The 24269-nt window shown below is 35.9% G+C and overlaps 1 protein-coding gene across 1 annotated transcript in view; it reads left to right on the plus strand.

The window, feature by feature from the left end:
* The window catches only part of GLMN (glomulin, FKBP associated protein), a 38022-nt gene that overhangs the window by 975 nt on the left and 12778 nt on the right, over positions 1–24269 (plus strand). The window contains exons 2-11 of the mRNA XM_070746556.1: positions 4343–4399; positions 5098–5223; positions 10132–10251; positions 11144–11252; positions 13825–14071; positions 15070–15172; positions 18027–18217; positions 21852–21905; positions 23213–23243; positions 24172–24261. Coding sequence (XP_070602657.1) covers positions 4364–4399; positions 5098–5223; positions 10132–10251; positions 11144–11252; positions 13825–14071; positions 15070–15172; positions 18027–18217; positions 21852–21905; positions 23213–23243; positions 24172–24261 — 1107 coding nt within the window. The 5' untranslated portion in view covers positions 4343–4363. The remainder of the gene's footprint in view (positions 1–4342; positions 4400–5097; positions 5224–10131; positions 10252–11143; positions 11253–13824; positions 14072–15069; positions 15173–18026; positions 18218–21851; positions 21906–23212; positions 23244–24171; positions 24262–24269) is intronic.

Consider the following 24269-nt stretch of genomic DNA (forward strand, 5'->3'; position numbering starts at 1 on the left):
TGTGTGTTGTGTGTACTGCAGTGGGAATCCTTGAATTAGTAAAATGTTGACATTTGACTCAACAAGAATGGTTTTGTTCTGATTTGTCTATGTGTGCATTCATTATGTGGAAAGCAGTTTTCTCATGCAGTTTTGCTTCCCAGAGTTTATTGGAGTTGAATAGCCTATGAATTGAAATAATTATAATAAATAGCTACTTTCAGTGTTTTACCAACCAGCAGAAAAAAACCTTCCATCAGTCATAGATGTGCAGCAAGGTTTGGCTCTGTCCAGTCTTCTCTAAGTTTGTTCGTCTGCTCCTACCCACATCCCATGTGGGCATATTCCATGTTTAAAAACATTGTGAAATAAGGATACATATAGAAAGATGGCCAGGTCAAAATGAGAAGGGAATGGGATACTGCCAAGGTAATTTGGTCTTGTGGAAAAGAAGAACTAAAATTGATTAGCTTCTGGGCAGCCTTGTTGTTATTCCCAGCTGGGGGCTAAGAGATTTAAATTGACAGATAAGATTAGTTCAACTTCCTTATTCCCCAAGTGCTGCACTAAGGAATATCTAGGCTGCTGTAATGTTAAAGATACATTTGAAAATATTTTAATGTGGAATGGTGAAAAGCTTCCCATCCTTTTCTCTAAATTAAAAATTTAAACTAGCTCACCGGGTGATTTCTGTGTAAAGGTTTGGTCTCTCTCCGTGCTGTTTGAAGTGTGGAGAAAAATTGGTATAAAAATAGTGTATATTCAGACATTTGTGGTACAGTAATATAAATCAAGGGAATTTATTGAATGTTGTAAAAAAGCCTGGGAGAATATGGTTTTCAAGAGTTATATCTGCCTCTTCCAATACGTACTGCCAAGCCAGCCTTTGCAATCATGTTTGAAATGGGCCAGCTGGTTTTTCCCTGCCCTTGTTCCATCCCCAGCCCATGAATGACATGGTCATAGGTTTTTAGTAGCAATACTAATACAAAATTAGCATGCTACTTTTTGTCTAGCATCATCTAACAATAACATCAAGGTGTGTAAAATCACTCATTTTTCCATCTTGATGTTATTGTTAGATAATGCTGGACTAAAAGTAGCATGCTAATTTTGTATTAGTATTGCTACTAAAAACCTATGGCTATGTCATTCATGGGCTGGGGTGGAACAAGGGCAGTATTATGGAACCAAAAGGAAAAATTAGTACTATTAAGGTAATATTGTGTTGTCTTAATGACAGATTGGAATAGGCCCAAAGAGTAGATTTCATCATAGTTGTGGATGATACTTCCTTAATTAGCCTTCTTTACCCCATTAAGCTTCCATATCTTTAATTTGGGTATTGATAATGTGAGTTTTTTTTAAAATAAATTGAAATTGTGTCTTTTTTTTTTTGTAAAGGCATTGTGACTGTAATTGACTTATTGGGCTTATATAAGGCTATTAGCCAACACTTTCTTGGAATTCAAAGCTTGCTTGTTTAATTCAAAGCTTAAGGCTGGCCTACCTTATTTTGCAAGTGTGAAAGAGATTTCAGTTTTCTAAGTGCTTTATCAGATGTGGAATCCTAGTTTCTGATACGAAATAAGATTTCTTCCATTATCCTTTCCTGCATATCCTTTGAGGGTATGCAATCTTTTGGCTTGTGACTCACATTTGGAAACTTTAGAGTATGATCCTGGGCTTTTCCTTTTTAAAATGTTTTTTTTCCATATCTGAAAAGTCATTTTATACTTGTGACAATTAGGATAAGAAATATCTGAGGTCAGTATATAATTATTTTTTCTTCCATTCCAATTTATCCAATTCTTGGTGGCTGCCTGGACAAGTCCATACAGTTTTCTTGACAGTATTTTTTTGGGAGTGGTTTTCCATTGCTGCCTCTTTAGGGCTGAGATAGATTGGCCCAAAGTCACCTGGATGGCTTTGTGCCAAAGGCAGGACTAGAACTCAAATCTCTCAGTTCTATTCTGATGCTTTAACCGTTGTGCATGATGTCCCTAATCTGCTTGCTCTCAACTGTCCCATTTGTAATGTTGGAATAAGAGCTAGCTGGGAAACCAATCAGTTTTAGTGTATGCAATGAGAAATGGCATTGTTTTCTGTCAGGCTTCACATCAGGAAATCTCAGCTCTGCAGATACTTATTTGATAATTTGGCTTAACTTGGCAGAACACACTCCAAAATAAGAATGATTAGAATCTTTACGGAATACAAAATGATTGGTCCTCAGCAGTGCAATGAAGTCAATGCAGTTATGTTATCTGTGAGGTAGAATTTAAACCTGAGTGTTTTTCTTCTATATCAATAGTCTTGAGACACAGGTGAGCTATATTTTATATAGCGTTTGTCACCTAAGTATATTGAGCTAGCTATAACTAGGATAGGGCCCTGTCTGGATCAAAAGCAAGCTCCATGTTGTGAAGAGGTGGATGGATGACCATGCCATTGTCAGATACTATTCCAAGTTAAATCACAACTTGCCTTTAATACACAACCTTGTTCTCCCACACTTATGAGTATACACACTGGCTCTGATTCTTGCTTGCACTGCCATTGACAAGTTCCAAGGGAATTGGATAGACCAGGGGTAGGCAAAGTTGGCTCTTCTATGACTTATGGACTTCAACTCCCAGAATTCCTGAGCCAATCCGTAGCTCAGGAATTCTGGGAGTTGAAGTCCACATATTCTGGGTGAAGCCATCTATCATATTTCAACCATAATAATGAAATGGGCTGGGAAAGGAGTGATTTGATTTAATTTTATGTACCTTTATTTTAATAAATAATTCAAGGTAGAGAACGTATTTAATATTCTTCCTTCCTCTCATTTTGCCCACCACAACAACCCTGTGAAGTGGGTTGGTCTGAGAATGACAAAGTCACCCATCTGCTTTCATCGCTAAGGCAAAACTACAACTCAGAGTCTCCTGGTTTCTAGCCTGGCGCCTTAACCACTAAACCAAAACGGCTTTTATTTATTTGACTCATAGCCCCATAGGTGATTTTTCAAGAGGCAACTGGACTGTCTGGTTTTCTTTGAAGATGTTTTGGTTTTGCTGAAGAAGCTTCTTGGCTGAGAAGTGAAATATCTTCAAAGAAAAACCAGAAAGTCCAGTTGCCTCTTGAAAAATAACCTATGGGACTGCCATGACTTGGATGACCGAGACTATCCATAGACATTTGACTCTTAGCCTGCTCTGCACTTGATAGCAGTGTATTTTTAAGCTTGCAAACAAGGATTGAGAGGTACAGAATGCAAAGCTGATACAGGTAGTCCTTGACTGATGACCATAATTGAGCCCAAAATTTCTGTTGCTAAACAAGACAGTTGCGAAGTTAGTTGTGCCACACTTTACAACCTTTCTTGCCAGAGTTGTTAAGGAAATCATAGAAACATAGAAACATAGAAATCTGACGGCAGAAAAAGACCTCATGGTCCATCTAGTCTGCCCTTATACTATTTTCTGTGTTTTATCTTAGGATGGATATATGTTTATCCCAGGCATGTTTAAATTCAGTTACTGTGGATTTATCTACCACGTCTGCTGGAAGTTTGTTCCAAGGATCTACTACTCTTTCAGTAAAATAATATTTTCTCATGTTGCTTTTGATCTTTCCCCCAACTAACTTCAGATTGTGTCCCCTTGTTCTTGTGTTCACTTTCCTATTAAAAACACTTCCCTCCTGAACCTTATTTAACCCTTTAATATATTTAAATGTTTCGATCATGTCCCCCCTTTTCCTTCTGTCCTCCAGACTATACAGATTGAGTTCATTAAGTCTTTCCTGATACGTTTTATGCTTAAGACCTTCCACCATTCTTGCAGTTGTTAAGTGAGTAACATGATTACTAAGCAAATCTGGCTTTCCCATTGACTTTGCTTGTTAGAAGGTTGATCCTGGGACACTGCAAGCATAATCATAAATACATGCCAGTTGCCAAGCAACCAAATATTGATCATGTGTCCATGGGGATGTTGCAGTGGTCATGTCACTTTTTGCTGTTGTAACTTTGAACAGTCACTAAACAAATGATTGTAAGTTTAGGACTACTTGTACAGCTAGGATAGAGACCTAAATAATAACTGATGCAGGATACCAGCTGTAGGAACTAGTAAATTATTCCGTATCCTGCTGTGAAAGTTGTATAGTATTTGAAATCCTGAGTATTGTTAAAGATAGGCAAAATTAAACTAAGTGGACAAGTATGTCAACTCTGCGTAAAGCTATTATATTTTTCAGAGTATAAAATGCACCGAAGTATAAGACCCACCTAGATTTTAGAGGTGGAAAACAAGGAAAAATTATTCTGAACCAAATGGTGCACTTGTTCACATCTGTTTTTATTTCATTATAGGGTTCTTGAGAAGCAAAAAAAATGGCAAAAGAACTTCAAGAAATAATACAAAGATGTGTAAGTACTTTATTGCTTGCTAAGTTATCAAGTTTGAAAATGTTTTCATCTTGGAACATAATTAGAATAGAATAGAATAGAATAGAATTTTATTGGTCAAGTGTGATTGGACACACAAGGAATTTTAAATCTGATCTTCATTTTTTCCAACTTCTGATTTGGGGCTATATTGTCATTAAACTCTTACAAGGATGGAGATTGTGTATGTCAATGATTTTGGATTAGACTCTGATTTATTTGTGCTGTTAATAATCTTTGGAGTGCAACTTAATGCATAGTCTATATTGAAAGAGAATGTTAATTTAGTATTAATAGTAATTTGATTACAATACTCTGTGTAATTAATTGAGTTATTAAGAGGCTTTCTATATGATCAAAGGAGAAAAATTGAATTAATGATATTCATAAAACAGATATATATATGTATAGAGAGAAAAACTAATAATTATATTAAGAAATAACTCATTGAAAACATGTAAACTGGAACTGCATCATATCCATGTTTTTCTTTGTGTTTCTTTTTATGTTTGTTTGTTTGTTTTAAATGTGTTATAAATAAACTTTTTATAAAAAAAGAAATATTAAGAGGCTTACATTTTCTTATACATTCTTTAAAATGTTTGCAATAGTACAGTATCAATATATGTTTCTGAATACCTTTATATTGTGAATTATAATTAAAAGATATATTCTTTCAGCAATTTCTTGATGAAGAGAATTTTAAAGGGGAAGATCATTATCTTTTTCAAGTTGCTGGACAAAAATGTTTTGAGGAAGGGAATATAGCTGAAGTATCGGAAATTGTACAAAATGAAAAAAATGAGGTGAGTGAAAAAGGCATATTTTTGTTTTATATCTAATTACAAACATGAAAAAATAGGAATTACGTATGTTCTTACTGTAAAATAGATGCGAAAAATCTTAGTGTGTTATTTTAATTTGTTTATTCAATTTGGATGCTGCTCAACTCCAACCAAATCTGGTGGCTCATATCAATAAATAACAAAAACTGGGATGTCAAACATTAGCTGAAGCAATTACAAATATAACTAGAAAATAATCACAATATGATAATATGACAACAAAGCAAACATACAGGTAGTCCTCCACTTATTTTTTTTTTAATATAATTTTTTATTGATTTTTAAAAAATTTAACAAAAAACAAAACAGAAAACATAAGTGTACCATCACCATACAGAAAAAAAAAACCCTTCACCAGGGAGGAATCAATTTTATATCCTTCATATGCTTTGTCTCTGGGTTACATTGTTCATTCTTTATAGAGTGATTGAATTTTATTTCTTACATTTGCATCGCTTACTGATGTTGTTAATATATAATTTTTAACCTTCTCCCACCGCCTCATTGTTGTTGCTAATTTCCCTTCATTATAATTATGTAGTCTAATTTCCATAATTTCATAGTGAATGTGATCCACCATATGTTTGCACCAATTTTTTATCGTCCATTTATTGTCATCTTTCCACCCAAGCACTATAGTTGCTTGGGCACTTTCTATCGCTGCAATTTTGATTTCTTCATATTCTTTTACCTCACTATTTTTTATCAATAATGCTGCTTCCTTAGTTATTTTCCAATTACCATTCGTAATTTTGTTCACTTCCACTTGTATTTGTTTCCAAAATTTTTGAACTTTATTACATTCCCAAAACATATGCATAAATACTCCTTTTTCCTTGCACCCATGCCAACAATTTCCTTTCTTCGTTATTTGAAAACGTGCTAATTGTACTGGTGTATAATACCATTTATGTAATATTTTTCTTCTCATCTCTCTTATTCTTGTATTTTTAATTTTTTTAATATTTTCAATTATACCCTCCCTATCCCATTCATCAATTTCTAATTCATCCTGCCAATATCTCGTCAATCCTTTTACTACTTGTTCTTCCACTTGTAATAATTCTCTATATATATTACCTGTTTGTGCTTTTATATTCTTGCACTTATCCCTTAGTATCTTTTCTAAATTTGTTTCTTGTCTCATAAATATTTCTTTGTTTTCCCTTTTACTTAAATATGTACTTATCGCATTAATTTGTAACCAGTTTTGTTGTCCCAGGCACCTCTCTATTTCATTTTTATTGATTCTTCCGTCCCTTTCATATAACTGTTCTATTCTCTGTAACCCTTTCCTCCTTAATTCCTCCACTTATGACTGTAATTGAGATTATGTCAGTCTGGCTTTGCTCAGAATTTAGGAAAAGTAAAACTCGGAGTCCATTTTGAACTTCAAAGGTGAACTTTACTAAATCAGAAGTGAATGCATCAAAAGAAAAGCAAAGAGGAAAAAGACTTGATAGTTTCCCATTACAAAGTAAACCCCCTTGGCAATTCATCCAAGCCCCATTGTCCATCTTAGTCAGGTGGATGCATCTTCATCAGTGCGTCATACTTTTTGAATGCATGCCACTAACCCACCCTTTATCACCCCTTTTCATGAGAAACGAAACTCTCTTGGCCTACTCCAGGGGAAACGAAACTTTCTTGGCCTCATCTAGCAGACTTCCCCACTCCCAAATCCCAACACCTCCTTTCCCCTTTTTCATGACAGATGAAGCGCAGTTGAAGGATGAAACACAGTGAGGCTGACAGCCTGCAAAGTTGATTATACTTGTGATAATCATAAAGCAAGTCACCAGGTGACCACCTGATGTTACAATCTTTGTTTGTGGTGTCATTAAGTAAATAGGGTGGCTTTAAAGTGAATGCTGTACTCATTAAATGTACCATTGTTTATTATGGGGTATTATTTTGCCATAAATCTGAAGTAAAGACATACCGTATATACTCGAGTATAAGCCGAGTTTTTCAGCCCAAAAAATGGGCTGAAAAACACAGCCTCGGCTTATACTCGGGTCATTGACAAAGTCACAACACGAGGGCGCCATTGCTTGAGCCAGAGCGAGGAGGCACCAGCTTTTGTCCCCTCTCGCACGCCGTAGTTCCTCTCCCTAGCTCAAGCAGAGGCAGCCATTTGCTCCAACCGAGAGGGGAAAAAAGCAATGGTGAGTAACTATTCCTTGCTCTCTCTGCATTGGTATTTTGTGGTAGTTGCTGTCCTTGCTTGGATAGGATCTAATAATGTGTTATGAGGCAGAGCTAGACAGGAATTCTTTTTCTATCTGTCTATCTTTCTATCTATCTATTTTTCTATCTAACTATTTTTCTTTCTATCTATCTATCTATCTATCTATTTTTCTATCTATCTATCTATCTATCTATCTATCTATCTATCTATCTGTATCTATTTCTATCTATCTATCTATCTATCTATCTATCTATTTTTCTGTCTGTCTGTCTATCTATCTTTCTATCTATCTATCTATCTATCTATCTATCTATCTATCTATCTATCTATCTATTTGGTTTTCTATGCTGATAACCTCACAGCAGCTAATGCTGAAGCTCTTCTTTGGATACACTTATTTATTTGTTTGTTTGTTTGTTTGTTTGTTTATTTATTTAATTGGATTTGTATGCAATCCCTCTCCAAGGACTCAGGGTGGCTCACAGCATATATAAAAACAGAACAATAATGTAAATCCAATTAATGATGAGAAGGAATCCAGTTTTGAAGGATTTTAACTCTTAGGTTTTAGCTTTGTTCCTGATCGAGCTACTTTTTTTACTTTTTAATTTATTGTTAATATTGTTAATTTGTTTACCCTCTTTTAAATTTACAGAGCTAGTTTACTGGTTTTCTTTAAAGTAAATATTCTGAAACATGTCTCAATTAATGTAATTTTATTGTTTTCCATTTTTATAAGTTACCAGTAGCCACTGCATTTTCTAACCTCGGCTTATACTCGGGTCAATATGTTTTCCCAGTTTTTGTGGCAAAAATTGGTGCCTCGGCTTATACTCGGGTCGGCTTATACTCGAGTATATACGGTAAATCATGGTCACGTGATTTGGGAGACTGCCAGCAGCTGTAAATGTAGGCCAGATGCTGAGCGCCCAAAAGGCAGTCATGTGACCACAGAGAGGGATGTTGGTACTTCGAATCTGAGTTGTCAGATACTATTTTAGGGTCCTTTGTAACTTCATATCCGTTGTAGGCTGGGGACTGTCTGTAAAACATCATAAACAGGGGAACCACTCTATTCCAAGACCTGGATGAATAGGCTCTTCTTTGGGGCTGTCTGGAATGTCATCAGGCATTTGGTTCCCATTGAGGAGGACCAGTGGGAAAGGTTGATGCATGGCTTTGATAAATTTGTTTTTAAGTCAAGGTATATTATCTATGTTTGGTGCTTTCTGAGCTTAGTTGTTTTCTTGAAGACATTTCATTACCTAAACTAGGTAACATCATTAGTTTCTGATGATGTTACCTACAGTAGTTTTGGTTAATGAAACCTCTGCATGAAAGCAACCAAACTCAGAGAGCACTAAAGACCTCTCATTACAATCCTGAGCTACAAGTATCTTCCTTGTCTTTGTTTCATATGTTTGCTAGTAGCATGCATCCAGTATATGTAAGGATTCAGAGTTTTAATGGCATATGGCCATAGCTAACTAAATAACCATAACATGTTTCCCATGTTATTTTGTTAGGAAAAATATTAACTAATCTTTCGTTAGGAAAAGTATTTCATATGAAAAGGGATAAATACATAAGGAAGATTGGATTTGCGTACTACAGTAAGCCATGGGCAATTGACTCCATTTGTATAATATGCTAAGCAATAAAGCCTTTTTTATGTAACTCAGTGGTCAAATTGAAATAACAGGCTATGGCATAAAACATTGCACATTTAATGCACCATATAAATTCAGCATAGATTTGAATTTATCACAATAAGTTTATCTGTTATATTCAACCTTCTATAAAAGTATCCAGTTTGCACCTGGTGCCAAAATCTTAGCTTAATGTCGTAGAGCAAATCCGGAGTTGTGAAGTTCTGCTGCCCAACTATAAGTTTATTTGGGAAGGTGCTCTTTAACTGGATTAACATGAACAGAATGGCATGCAACAAAGATATTTGTTGGCATGAATTGGAATTTGAGACCATGGTTGAGCTGAGCGAGAGGAAAAGGCACGGCGACCACAGTGGCTCCCTGAGTGGAGGCAGAGGCGGCAGCAATAATCTCTGCACTTTCTATGGCTGCCTGGCTGGGCTGCCCGGAGGGGAGTGGCAGCTCCCACCCGAGGAACCCACAGCAATGGCTGCCGGCTTGGCTGGAGGCACCGGCGGTAGACATAGGCGGTGGAAGAAGAAAAGGGAGCTGTGGCTGCAGATGGGCCGGTGCCGAGCCTCCCGGTTGTGGCTCCCCGGCCCCCCCCCCGGTGGGCTGGCAGGGGGATGGGGAGTACGCGCAAGAACAGGAAAAACCTTCGCCAGCCTCCGCACATTCCTTATCGCTCCCGACCCCAACTTCAACACCCGGCTCCTTTGCGTGGCCTTGAAAAAGGCTGCACGGGGGGTTGTTTTTGCGTGCGCTTTAGAGGGAACACTGGCCAGGAGCATAGGATGCAGACGCATCCTGTGCTCCTGTCACTCACCCACGGGCCAGATAAATGGCCTCAGTGGGTCGCATGCGGCCCGCGGGCCATAGTTTGGGGGCCGTTGTTGTAAAGGATTTCAGAGAAGCTTCCTGGTTAATGATAATGTGAAGACATGGAACAGTCTGAATGTAGACCATTGTGTTTGCTTTTGATGTTTATTCTTAATTTTATGTCTACTGCTGATTTTTTTCAACCTACAGGTTATTATAAAAAATATGGGCTGGAATCTCATAGGACCTATCGTCAGATATTTGCTGAAACAAGTTCAAGATGACGTTGAGAGACAATATTGTATTAAAATGCTACACAAGTTGATAGAAGTAAGTTGCAACATTTGTGCTGTAAGCTGTTTTGTAATAGTGTTTTTAAAGGTTGTCTTTCTTTCATGCTGATATAGACAACAGACATTCTCAGATTTGTAGGCAATTGATCAAGAAATGGGTACCGAACTGAAGAAACTGGAACATAGAATGTCCCCATTTCCATAAATATAGTGAAAAGTATTTTGAGAATATGAATGAATGAAGTAATACTCAAAAGAATAAGAACATCATTTAGGAATGTCAGCCACTTACATTGCACAATCAGGATTTCTAATAGAACGTAATGTAAATTGGCCAGTCAAAACCTAGCTAAATAGAATCAATTCTGATTTCAAAGAAGAGAAGTAGAACTGTTTCTGTTTCAGAAAACCTTTAAAGAACCAGTTTGGTATAGTGGTTAAGGCGCTGGTCTATAAATCAGAAGTCTGTGAATTCTAGTCCACTTTAGGCTTGAAAAACTGGCGACTTTAGGCCAATACGAGAAAGTGTATTATGCATGTTCATCATGTTGAGTTTACTTAAAAGGTAATAAAGGTGGGATAAAAATCTAATAAATATAAAATGTAATTTCATTTTAATATTTAATTGCTTAGGTCAATAAACAAATATCTTGATTAAAATGGTGACATATATTTTATTTCACCAATTAGTAAGCGAAAAAGTAACTTGATGTGTAACTCTTTTAAATATCTTGCAAAATGTAAAATATCCTTAACGTGGTAAGATTGACCATATAAGATAAAGATGAAACATGACATTTCCTTCAAATCTGCTCAATTCCTAGTGGGATTATGATCAGGTATTTTTCTTGGAAGCAAAAGAAATGTGGTTTCCCATTGCTTTCCTGCAATCTTCGAAACTTTGTTCTAACTTTTCTTCTTTCCTGCAGTTGTGCAGTGCAAAAGAGCTTATATTGGGCTTCCTGGAACAGATTGAACAAGCTTCTAAGGAACAGACATCCTTAGTTATTTTACTTCTGCTTAAGCCTTTGCAAAAAGGTAATAAGTGTCTTACCTTTCAGACTTTGAAATGATAACAGATGAACTGCCAATTTATTTGCAGCAGCAGCAGAAATACTTGGGAACATGTCCCGGTAATTTATCTAGTTGCATTTAATGGTATCACACAAGGTTCTCAAAAGCCTTCTAAGGCTATAACTGTTGGAAAATGCTTAAAGCATCCTTTATAAGTAACAGGTATTAGATTTTAGGTTTTTAGAATCTGTTCAAGTCCACTTATAGAAAGGACAGGTAATTGAATCCCAATTAGTCAATTCATCTTTTGAAATGGGTGGAAGTCCTAGGATGCTGAAAATCAGCCCTTGTACAATATACCGGTAAGTGAAAATCCTGAAGTGTGTTTTTTAGAAAACAATCTAAAATCACTTCTAAATCTCTCCCAATATCCAGGAACTGATGAACTGTGAAGATAGCAATATATTTTATGGTACTAGTTACCATTTAGTTTAATGAGAAGAAGGACCAGGGGAGACATGATAGCAGTGTTCCAATATCTCAGGGGTTGCCACAAAGAATCCATCATTAACCAATCTATTATACTCCACTTTGAAACAAATAACCTACTTTCCAACAAACAATTCAGTTTCAGAAAAAAATTATCCTGCAACCTGCAACTTTTACACTGCAAAAACATATGAACTACCCAAATTGACCAGGGTAAACCAATTGATGCAGTATACATAGACTTTTGCAAAGCCTTTGATTCAGTAGTTTACGACAAACTTCTTATGAAACTAAAATCGTATGGCATCTCAGGACCATTGCACAGTTGGATATCAGCATTCCTGTCAAACAGACAACAGGTGGTCAAAATAGGTAATGCCATATCTAATCCTGCTCCAATCAACAGTGGTGTTCCCCAAGGCAGTGTCCTAGGACCTACTCTCTTTATATCTCTGTGACAATATTACAAGCAATTGTGTTCTCTTTGCTGATGATGTTAAGCTATTTAATACCTCTGATAATACTTCTACCCTTCAAAAGGACCTTGACCATGTAGCTGAATGGTATAACAACTGGCAACTGCAAATCTTATCCAACGAATGCTCTGTCCTGCATATTAGTAAAAAGAATCCGAATACTAAATACACACTTGGACAAACTGAACTCGCAGAAGACCCTCACTCAATCAAAGATCTTGGAGTACTCATTTCTAATGACCTAAGTGCCAGAGTCCACTGCAACAGCATTGCCAAAAAAGCACTAAGAGTCACAAACTTAATTCTACGCAGCTTCTTCTCTAGAAGCACTGATCTACTAACCAGAGCATACAAAACATTTGTCAGACCAATTCTTGAATACAGCTTACCTGTATGGAATCCACACTGCATAACAGACATCAATACAATTGAAGGAGTCCAGAAATACTTCACAAGAAGAGTCCTCCACTCCTCCTCACACAAAAAATTACCTTACTCCTCCAGACTTCAATTACTATGTTTAGAAAATTTACAACTATGCCGCCTCCGAACTGATTTAACTGTTGTTCATAAAATCATACATCACAATGTACTCCCTGTTAGCGACTACTTTACCTTTAACAATAACAACACAAGAGCACGCAATAGATACAAATGAAATGTAAATTGCTTCAAACTAGACTGCAGAAAATACGAGTTCAGCAATAGAGTGGTCAACGCCTGGAATTCACTACCGGACTCTGTTGTTTCTTCTCCCAATCCCAAAATCTTCAACCTTAGGTTGTCTACGATAGACCTCTCCCTTTTTCTAAGAGGTCTGTAAGGGGCTTGCATAAGTGCATCTTTGTGCCTACCGTTCCTGTCCTAATGTCTTTTTTTATCTTTTCTGTCTCTACTTTATACTTCTATTATATTAAACATACTACAATACAATACTATATTTGTATGACAAATAAAATAAATAAATAAATAAAAGAAGAAGTCAACCTATTCTCCAAGCACCTTAGGGTAGAACAAGAAGCAATGGGTGGAAGCAACTCATTGAGAGAAGCAACTTAGAACTAAGGAGAAATTTCCTGACAGAGCAATTAATCAGAGGAATAGCTTGCCTCCAGAAGTTGTGAATGCTCCAACGCTGCAAGTTTTAAAGAAGATGTTGAATAACCATCTGTCTGAAGTAGTGTAGGCTTTCCTGCTTAGGCAGAGGGCTGGACTAGAAGACCTCCAAGGTCCCTTCCAACTCTATAGTTATGGTTATTGTTATGGTTATTATTGTTATTGTTAGTTTAATACTTGCTAAACCATAATCTGATTAATATGAAGCCATACATTTTCTAAAAGTATAGCTAAATAATGGCTGGTTTAACAGCTCCTATTTTACAATTTGGTTTAATTACAGTTGAACAAGACAAACATGGTTTATGTAAAGTAAGGCAGAAAACGTAGTTCAGATACAGGGTTCAGATTTCATGGCAAACTAAACTAAGCAAATCACGTTATGACTTGATATCTTTGAAGCTAGCTAATGGTTTTTTTTCCTTAGATCTGTGTACCAAAAGTATCTTGATATCTATATACCCAAATAATAAACTTAAACGTTCTCTAACAAGTATTTTGCTTTTCGTTTTTAGCACTTCTTAAACTTGATACTAAGAAAGCCTATTCAGTGGGGTTGTCACTGTCTACCATATTGAGCCAACTTTCTGTTCTGCCCGTTCCTTACACAAAACCGCAACTGCAAGAAGACCAGCATGGGCTTTGCCAGTGCCTCAGTGCTCTAGCAGAGTTTGTCAGACCATTTGTCCTTGAAATTGTTCAACACATGGAAATCATGTCAGGTGGCAATTGCAATGATCTAAAGGAGGAACTAGTAAGATTGTAAGTAAGCTACTTTCTTTTGTAGGGGCTATGTAAAGAATCCATCACCGTAGGTTTTACAGCTATTTATAAAGTTGCAAGTAGCAATTTCAGAGACCGATCTGCAGCAGAAAATGTAGGGTAAAAGAATTTTGCCTCCTTTTCTACCTTTTTACTTGGCTGTCCTAATCCTTAATGTAGGTCTTAATGTAAGCAGGGGGTTGGACTAGATGACCTCCAGCGTCCCCTTCCAACTCTGTTACTGTTTTTTTTCCCCCCCTACAATAAATGTTATTTCATTGTAAAAGCAATGATGAGCAAGAAATAGTTCTGGAGGGCATGGCCATGTTGATCATAGAGCGTGGATATTAAAAACAGACCACGCTTCAATCATTGTAAACATGACTTACGGTAACTTTTTCTGTCATGCCATGTAGAAATGTCACAGGCGAATAAATACTGCTGCCTCTCATCCACTATTTTTTGGCTGGAAAAGAAATCATTGTAAAAGCTAATGTTTGAGTTCATACTTGTACTAAACTCAATGCATACCATTTCATTAATACTGTATGTTGCATGAAGTTTTTGTAAATCATGATTCATGAAAAACCAAGGCAATATTAATTAAAACAGCAATTATTGTCTAATTGTGAACTAGATTCTTGTTACATGTTTTTAGTTCTTTTTATTAAAGCTCTATTCCTTTAGTTCTACTGTATTGTGAAATTACTAGCTCCATTTTCATTATAGCTAAAATCTACCAGATATGTCTGAACTTAAATTTTGGAAGGAGAGAGGGATTGAGATACTGATCCACAATGTTTCACTAGTTTCATGTTGATTCTAGATAATACTAGTGGATTCGGTAAAGAAAAGTTTGAGATTCTGTAACACTTTCATTTTTGGCCATTCCACTGGTTCTTAGATCTAAAATACCTCAAATAATAAAGGTTTGGGTTGGGACTCTTATTATTTAATCTCTTAGCTGATTCTTTGATGTGCTCTACTTTTGTTTTCAGTTGCCTGAAAAGTTTAAAATATCCATTGCTAATGGCAGAGCTTGATCCATTGCCTGAAGAGATGGATGAGAATCCCCTAAGGCAGTTTGCAGCTGAAATCGTTGTAAGTCCATCTTGGGTGTGTCTTCTTTTTCTGCCCCAGTTTAACAGGTTTTTGTAAAATAGCTTGCAAATTTTGGCTTCCTATCTATATTATTCAAGATTGATGAACAGTATTCCTGAAAGCAAGGTGATTCAGAGAAGGGAACTACAAACAGTCCCTTTGAAGTGAAAAAATGTGAATATAGTACAGATGAATTTCACTTTACCATGCGGAAAGAAGTCCTGTTGAGAGTTTGTTCTATGCAGCTTCATTGGTAGTAACTGCTGGAGGGGAATTACAAGCAGTGGGTAATCACAAACATATGGTTATGTCATCTCAAAGATGTGAAAGATCTTGTGTCGTATGTAAATGGCATCATTACATAAGCAGGCCATTTGTGCAAAGCCATCAGGACATTATTTTTTGCTTGCTTATACCGTATATGCTGCTGATCTCATTATTTATTACAGTATAAATTTCTCTATACTGTATGCTTTTCATGTCAATTGACTTACTAGTACTGCAGCCTACCTGAATCTCTCTTTTTACACACACACAGAGAGAGAGAGAGAGAGAGAGAGAGAGAGAGAGAGAGAGAGAGAGAGAGAGAGAGAGAGATTTACTTCAGTTTAGCCGAATCTTGTACTGAATAAGCTTTTTAGAATTTCACTACTTTTTTTTTTCAAATGAAGCAATATTTGCATACACCCAATATGTTTAGAGGAGGTAGACATTCAACTCTTCAGTTTGGTTTGCATTCATTCTAAACTTTCTTTCTAAGCCCAGATTTAGCAGGAAATGATGCTTGGGTTCATCTCACAACCTACATGTAGTTCACAGATCAATAACTAAACCAGAATAATGCGGGCACATTGGTTCAGTGGTTTAAAGACACTGAACTTGTCAGCTGGAGAGCTGACAGCCTAGTTCGAGACCCGAGCTCCATGCAATAGGGTGAATTCCTGTTACTTCCCCAGCTCCTGCCACCATCTCTCCACAAGGTGACTCCATAGACCAGTGTTTCCCAACCTTGGCAACTTGAAGATATTTGGGCTTCAACTCCCAGAATTCCCCAGCCAGTGGGAAACACTGCCATAGACTACATCCTTGCAGTTCCTGTCTCTATAGATTGCATCCTCCAGTTGAAGTTTCAGAAACAAATTGCTTAAGGTTTTGATGATTCCTGAGAGACATTTAGCTCCTGTTTCAGTGTTTCCCTCACCTCCTATCCCAGGGAACTTTAGTTTTAATAGAAGACAAAAATAGCTCAGGGATAGACTCTGGATTTCTTGGCGCTGTCTGAGCTTGGTTGTTTTCTCGCAGACATTTCATTACCCAACTAGGTAACATCAGCGTGAGAGTGGAGTTTGCTGCCTGTTTTGCTTAATTTTGCTCTTGCCACAGTTACAGTTACAGTAGCCCATTTGCCTAGAGCACAGGTCTTCAAACTTGGCAACTTTAAGACTTGTGGACCTTCAACTCCCAAAATTCTCCAGCCAGCTGTGCTTGAGCATTGCTTTTCTCTGCTTCCCAACTTAGAAAAAGCAGCTCATTTTTGTCTGCATTATGTCGTTTGGCGGGACCCAGGAGAAGAGCCTTCTCTGTGGCGGCCCCGACCCTCTGGAACCAGCTCCCCCACCCTCCTTGCCTTTCGTAAAGTTCTTAAGACCCATCTCTGCCGTCAGGCATGGGGGAACTGAGACATCTCCCCCGGGCCTATATAGTTTATTCATGGTATGTTTGTGTGTATGCTTGCTTTTAATAATGGGGGTTTTAGTGTTTTTTAAATTATTAGATTTGTTCTTACATTGTCTTTGTTATTGTTGTGAGCCGCCCTGAGTCTACGGAGAGGGGCGGCATACAAATCGAATAAATAAATAATAATAATAATAATAATAATAATAATTATTATTATTATTATTATTATTATTATTATTATTATTATTATTATGCATGCAACTTTCTCCCTTCTCCTTTTCGTCCCAGACATTTTTATTTAGTATTCTCCACATTCTTTCAACCCAAAGTTTTTATCCAGCAATGCAGAATAAAGGATGTTGGGCATGCTCCAGGTTACCGATGTTGGTCATTTAAAAAAAATGATTGAGAATCTCTCTCACTTCTTCCTCTTTCCTTGCTCTTCTGCAGACACGTACAGTATAAGCTATCGCCATAAGAGGGGGATGTTCCTTCACCGCTCTTACTCGGTGAGGCTAGATTCCAAATGAGTGGATTTTGAATCTTGGTAGCCAAAAAAGGGAAGACCATACATCACTTTCCCTCGTATCTGTGCTTGTATTTGAAGTCATTATGAACTTCTTGCTCTGACATCTGAGCTATGGTGTTTGAAGCCTGAGGTTTTTGATTTTCATGCTGCACGAGGTCCCATGAATGAGAACTTGCACATTTCTACAGTATTATATGCAGTAAAAAATATGAACCTCCTTGAAGAGAGAGAGAGAGAATGGGTCAGGGAATATATATACTGCTCAAAAAAAATAAAGGGAACACTCAAATAACACATCCCAATCTGAATGAATGAAATATTCTCATTGAATACTTCGTTCTGTACAAAGTTGAACGTGCACAACAGCATGTGAAATTGATTGTCAATCAGTGTTGCTTCCTAATTAGACAGTTTGATTTCACAGAAGTTTGATTGACTCGGCATTATATTGTGTTGTTTAAGTGTTCCCTTTATTGTTTTGAGCAGGGTATAAAGAGATAAGTTATTAAACTAAGGAAGGCACATACATTTTTTTTCTTTATATGGGGAAAGTGAAATTCATGCATTAATATACTTTGTCATGAAAAGCAGTACTGCATGTTGGTATCGCTTTATTTGCATCAGGAGATATTCTTTTTCTTTTAACAGAAAATTTTAGCAGATGTTAGAGAATTATTCCCACAAGTGTGTTTTCAACCAATAAGTAAACGTGAAAACTGGGACGATGATGACATGTCGGAAATGGACAAGGAACAATCTTCCGATGCTTTAGCATGCCTGTCTTACATAGTATTTGTTCAGAATTGCTTTGGCGTTGACTGCCTCCCAGTAGTTTTCAAGTAAGTACAACATTGTTCTTATTTTTGTAGGCTTGGAAATTACTGTTTAGCTAAATGGCTGAGGCATAGAAGACTCTGTATTCCAGACTAGCTCAGCAGGGATGCTTGGCAAAAGATCATTCTCATTTGGAGGGACAAAATTAAGGATCAAATGATGGACAGGCAGACAAGACCTATTTAAGGAATAACATTTACACTAGGCCCCGTAGGCATTTTAGTATACTGTATACTTTATTTTAAATGTTCAGATTGGTTACCATATTTTTTTCAACAGTTCCTTATTTGTTTGACGCATGACCTTTGAACATTCCTAAGTGCAGTTATATTTTCTCTGAAAAAACATTAGCAAAATGTAGTGGCTCGCATACAGTAACTTTGGTACACTCTGCATATAGTTTTTGAAAGAGATTAATTTTAGTGGATATTTAAACCATCCCTACGTTCCATAGGAGCATAAACACCTGGTTCTGTCAGTTGGCTTGGGGCTTCAATGGAGAGGTATCATATTGGTGGACAGTTTAACAATGGATCCCAACCCCCTTCTCATCATACTCTCTATCTTTTTAGCTATATTGATGGTTTTTATAGTATTGCATACATACACACAAACACAGACACATACATATTATATTATGTATACATAATATAAAGAGACAATATGCAAGTATACACACACATATAAATATGTTGTATTTATATTATTAGATATCAACTTTATATAGTTTTATCTTTTAATATTGTAGCTGATCAGAGTGCAGTAAGGAGGGTGGTTAAATGAATTTTACAAATCCATAATTGATCATACTAGTAGTGTCAAAATGGTATAATTAGTAATAGCTGAGAAAAAAAGCTCATACCTTTAATTTTATTTATGTTATTGCTAAGTAAATCAAATGCCTAAAATTAGAAATAATATCAAATCTGAAATATTCAATTCTACTAAACAACATATTTCCCTTATAAATCACCAGGTTTTAAAATAGACTCAATACAAAATACAGATCCTAAATTTTTACTGACTTCTTCAGGAAGTTGTTATTAATTGGCATGATAACATGGTATTACAATTATTTTAAAAGTATTCTAATCCCAAAATATTTTCTATAGAGCTATATAGTTTCCACAATTTTAAGTAAAAATAATTGATAACTGATGGAAATGTAATCCGTGTATAGCACTGACTTAATCTGGTCTTCACAGTCCTTGAATATGGCAAGATCGTTTTAAGTGTCTGAAAGATTACTATTAAAATTATTAAAAAGTGGGGGCATTCTTGGCATGTGCCCTGTCTCATTTTTATTATCCCTTTAGGATTATCTCCTCCATAATAAAAATGGGACAAAGTTACTTCTTTTTATCCAGAAATAAATCCTAAAGAAAATCCAATTTCTTTATCACTTGTACCAGAAACCTGAATTACATATTTTCAAAACCCCTTTCTGCATCTAATGATGCCAAAACTGCTGCTTCATTTTCTTTCATTGTAGAATTATAATAAATCTACTAGAAGTCTAATATGCCCCTTCATAAAGTCAGATAGTGCAGGATGAATTAATGAAAGTAATGCTTTTGTTAAGCTTGCCAAAGTAGCTGTTTCTGGAGGATTAGTTCTATTTAAAAAGGCTTTCCCTCTGGGACTTATAATATTCCCAGAATATACATTCTTATAAAATTCTAAAAACAACAATTAGTTTCTGCTTGATCACTATGAATTATCCCCATGTATCTCTTATTGTTGTCTTATTTTGTTCCAATTGTTTTAAATGAGATTAACAGATTTAGTAGATTTCTCTCTTCACAGTGAAACTGCTTAATATACTGTAACTATTCAATTTTTAAAGCATATAATTAATCAAATGTCAATTAAGTTGATCTAAAAGCACGATCTGCTTCCAGAATGTGAATTTTAGCATACATGGTTAAATTGTCATGGAGAAATCCTTTGAAGGTTCTGTGTATTTGAAAAAAAAATCAATTTCTTAGATTATAGTTAGATTTCTTTATTGTAATATTACTTCCGTTAGTTGAATTTTTTTCTCATGAGCAGAATATTACTTGCTTGTGATAAATTATAATTGTAATTTAATATAATTGTAATTATAATTGTAATTTTCACTAATTGGGCATCCATTAGTCCTAAGAAGGTCCTAAGAAATAATGCCTCCTTGAACAAGCAACATGGGTTACAGACAAAAAAGTATAGCCTTGCTTCTTTGAATATGCTATTAAATATATTGCTATCATACCGGTATATCAAGTAGATTACACTTTTGGATCTAAGTTTGAAAGATATTCTAGCTCTACAAACTCCTCCCCCCCCCCCGAAGTCGTGTCTCACTTCGCTAAATGACCGAAAATTGAATTAAATTCTGCAGGAATGATAATGTGCCCTTCTTAATAATTCAAATAAATTTGCAAAACAGTCATGTTAAATAACAGATTTCTGAGACTGAAGCAACCTATTTGCTTAAACAAATAGATATTTAGTTGGCTGCAAGAATTTATCCAAACTATTTGGCAGTTGAAAATGGAAATTATATAGTGATTTTCAGATTCAACATTTCATGTTTAATTAGAAAATTAAAATATGTCTTAATTAAAACCAGGATTCCACCAGGCGATGAAGAATTTTCACTCATATTAAACTGATTGTTCGATTGTATGACAAAATATGTTTCTTATAAAGGACAACATGAGTTTCTTCCAATAAAACCAAAGCAACTTAAAACTATATCATGTCCAATTTATGAAAATATTCTCCTGACTTAGTTATGCCTCTGATTTAACCAAAGAAAAATCAGCACTGAAAATATTTATTGTGAGGGTGATGATTAACTTATTATTAAAATCCAAATATTCTAGCAATTGAGACTTCCTTAGTGTCAACAAATATAATGCAAATGTCATATAATACAAACTCCAATTAGCATTTCTATTTTTCACCATATTCATAAATAGTTACCAGTATGTATTATGGTACGTACCATAGTCATAACTGAAAAACAGCCTTTCTATTCTTATATGAATAAATAAAAGAATGAGAGGGATATTTTCCCTATTTCTAAGGTTTTTCAGCATTCTAAGATTGTAGCATCCTGTCCTACCTTCTCAAGGTATGAATGTTAAAAACAGAGAAATAAATGGAGTGGGGGACTAACTTCCTCCCCAGCATGGAAAATATGTGCATAAATTATATCACCTCTTTCAAATGTATTATTTCCCTATAGATTTTACTATTATAGTATATTGAAATGAACTCTTCTGTATAGCCATCTTTTAGTTATTAAATGCCATATTAGGATCACAGATTATTTTTTATTCCAGTTAATATAAGTTAATATTTTTTACTGAACATTTACTAACAACACACACAGTTTCCTTCGAAGCAAAGGAGAGAGAAAGAGAAGAGAGGAGAGAGAGAGAGATCAAAAGAGAGAGGAGGAAGAGGAGGAAGAAGAAGAAGAGGGGAACTGTTCAATAATTCACTATCTTACTAGGAGTACATCTACCATTTGTTTAGTCCGGTTTACTGAATTTTCCAGCTTATTATGTTCATTGTTTAGATATTGAACGTGACTGTGTTTATCTGATAAATTATTCTTACATGTGTACTGTATATCACTCTCTTTTGCAGCCCAGCGTATATTTTACAGTGCAATATGGTACATATCAGAGCTCTGTTGAAAAGGTAAGTATGCACTGTGTTTCCAAAGATTTAAAATACTGTATAGTGTTGGGGAAAAATAGGGCAATTAATAGTAATTTTTTGGAAACAATGGAAGTGTATACTTCAGTCTTATTCGGCTAAATTGTGTTTTAGTTCATATATTTAAGGAACTTGGTATGAAGGCTTGATTTTACAGAATTGGCATTAGTTTTAATATTTGGTTATTTAGTTATGACCTATACATGGCATCGGACCAGAATACCTCCGGGACCGCCTGCTGCCGCATGAATCCCAGCGGCCGATTAGGTCCCACAGAGTTGGCCTTTTCCGGGTCATGTCGAAGAAACAATGCCGTCTGGCGGGACCCAGGGGAAGAGCCTTCTCTGTGGCGGCCCCGGCCCTCTGGAATCAGCTCCCCCCAGAGATTAGGACTGCCCCCACCCTCCTTGCCTTTCGCAAACTTTTGAAAACTCATCTATGTCACCAGGCATGGAGGAATTGATATATCCTTAGCTGCCTTTGACTTTATGGATGGTGTGTTTGGGCTGTATGACTGTTTTAATAGGGGGTTTTTAACATTGGATTTGTATATGATGTTTTATTGTTGTGAGCCGCTCCGAGTCCTCGGAGAGGGGCGGCATACAAATCTAATAAATTATTATTATTATTATTATTATTATTATTATTATTATTATTATTAAAGTTGAGTTTGCACTGAACTATAAAAGCTCTCTCAACACTTGGATTAGAGAACATGTGTATAGTATTCCATTTCAATAGTTGTGTGAGGACTTGACAAAACATGCTGTTATGTGGATAGATGGCTTTGAAAAATATGGTGCAATAATCCTGCCCTTACCTCTGTAATCTATTCTCAGAATTGATTTAGTTTGAAGGTCTGTGCAGGGTCTTGGTAGAGAACAGACTTATGATGGAGAACCTATGGCACGCATGCCACAGATGGCACGCAGAGCCATATCTGAGGGCACATGAGATGTTGCGCTACGTCACCTCCAGCACGCATGGGCATGCTGGTTAGCTGATTTTCTGCCTTCCAGAGGGCAGGGGGGAGGTCATTTGTGCCTTCTCCAGGTTTCAGAAAAGCCTCCTGAAGCCCGGGGATGGTGAAGAATGGCCCAATGGGACATTGCAATGGCACATTACCCACACACTTGCCCTTTAGGCACCCGAGCAAGAAAAGGTTTGCCATCACTGGAACAGACCATGTTTCTTGAAAACATTACATTGGTAACAAGAATCTGACATTGTTTCTAAAAAAGACAACAAAATAAAAAACTTTAACAAACTAGTTGTTATTTATTTTGCAGGACAGAAGAATCTGTTTTATCAAAAGGACTTGTAAGTATATAATATGCATACATTATTTTTCTTAGAAAACATAAGTTCATTCCAATTTTCTTTAACGTCCAACATGATTTATAAGCAAGCTTGAATTAATGTCTATGTTAAAAAATGAATCATATTGAATTCTTAGGTTCAGTTACGCTGAATTATTCTAATCTGACATCTAATTATATTGGTGGTTAATAAAGATTCCTTTAACCAAGCTTGACTTCTGGTGCCTATGTAGTTTTTGTAGCAACACGATGAAAATGGTTTACCACTGCCACTGCTTTCACCTAATATGCATTTTCAATTTCCAATTTAACCTGGGTTGTTTTTTTTAGGTCTCTAGTCCTAATATTCATTACATTCAAGTTCACTTAACCTTTTTAAAAATAGCCCAAGTTAAATCAGGTGCTTAGATATATACTACAGGGATTTTATTTATTGTTACAGTATACCATGAAATTATTCCTGGACATATAATTTATTGTTAATGGACGCAGTTGTGTAAGGTGACATATGCCATATTTGACAAAGTACCATAGTCAAAACAGACTCTAGCTAGGTTTGCACACAACCTGAAGTTATAGTGTAGTTTGCTTAAGATTTTGAATGAGTTGAGTTATTGTGACTTATAAAACAGATCAAAATTAGAACAATCTATTTACCTGATATAAAACTAAGCTATAAAGCATGGTTTACTGATGGTTGCTTTTACACTATGAACTAAATACTTATAAATTGCTGACATTGCTTGATTTTAGCAGTTTAAAAATTGGATAATTTAAACAAGGAGAAGAATTGATTATTCTCCATAAGGAGTCTGAATAGATTTAAAATAATATAATTTCAGTGTTCTGTTCTATAGTTTGGGATTAATATAATGGGAGCAGTGCCCATAGCTTTTTAAAATAATACAGTATATCAATTTAACTTACAGGCTCTTTTGGAGAACTGTCTCCTGAGATTGGAAAATAATAGTCTTTTTCTTCAGTATTTGGAATTTGAAGGCTTTATTACAACTCCTCAGGTAATATG

This window comes from Erythrolamprus reginae, chromosome 3 (genome assembly GCF_031021105.1).
Source record: "Erythrolamprus reginae isolate rEryReg1 chromosome 3, rEryReg1.hap1, whole genome shotgun sequence".
NCBI lineage: Eukaryota > Metazoa > Chordata > Lepidosauria > Squamata > Dipsadidae > Erythrolamprus > Erythrolamprus reginae.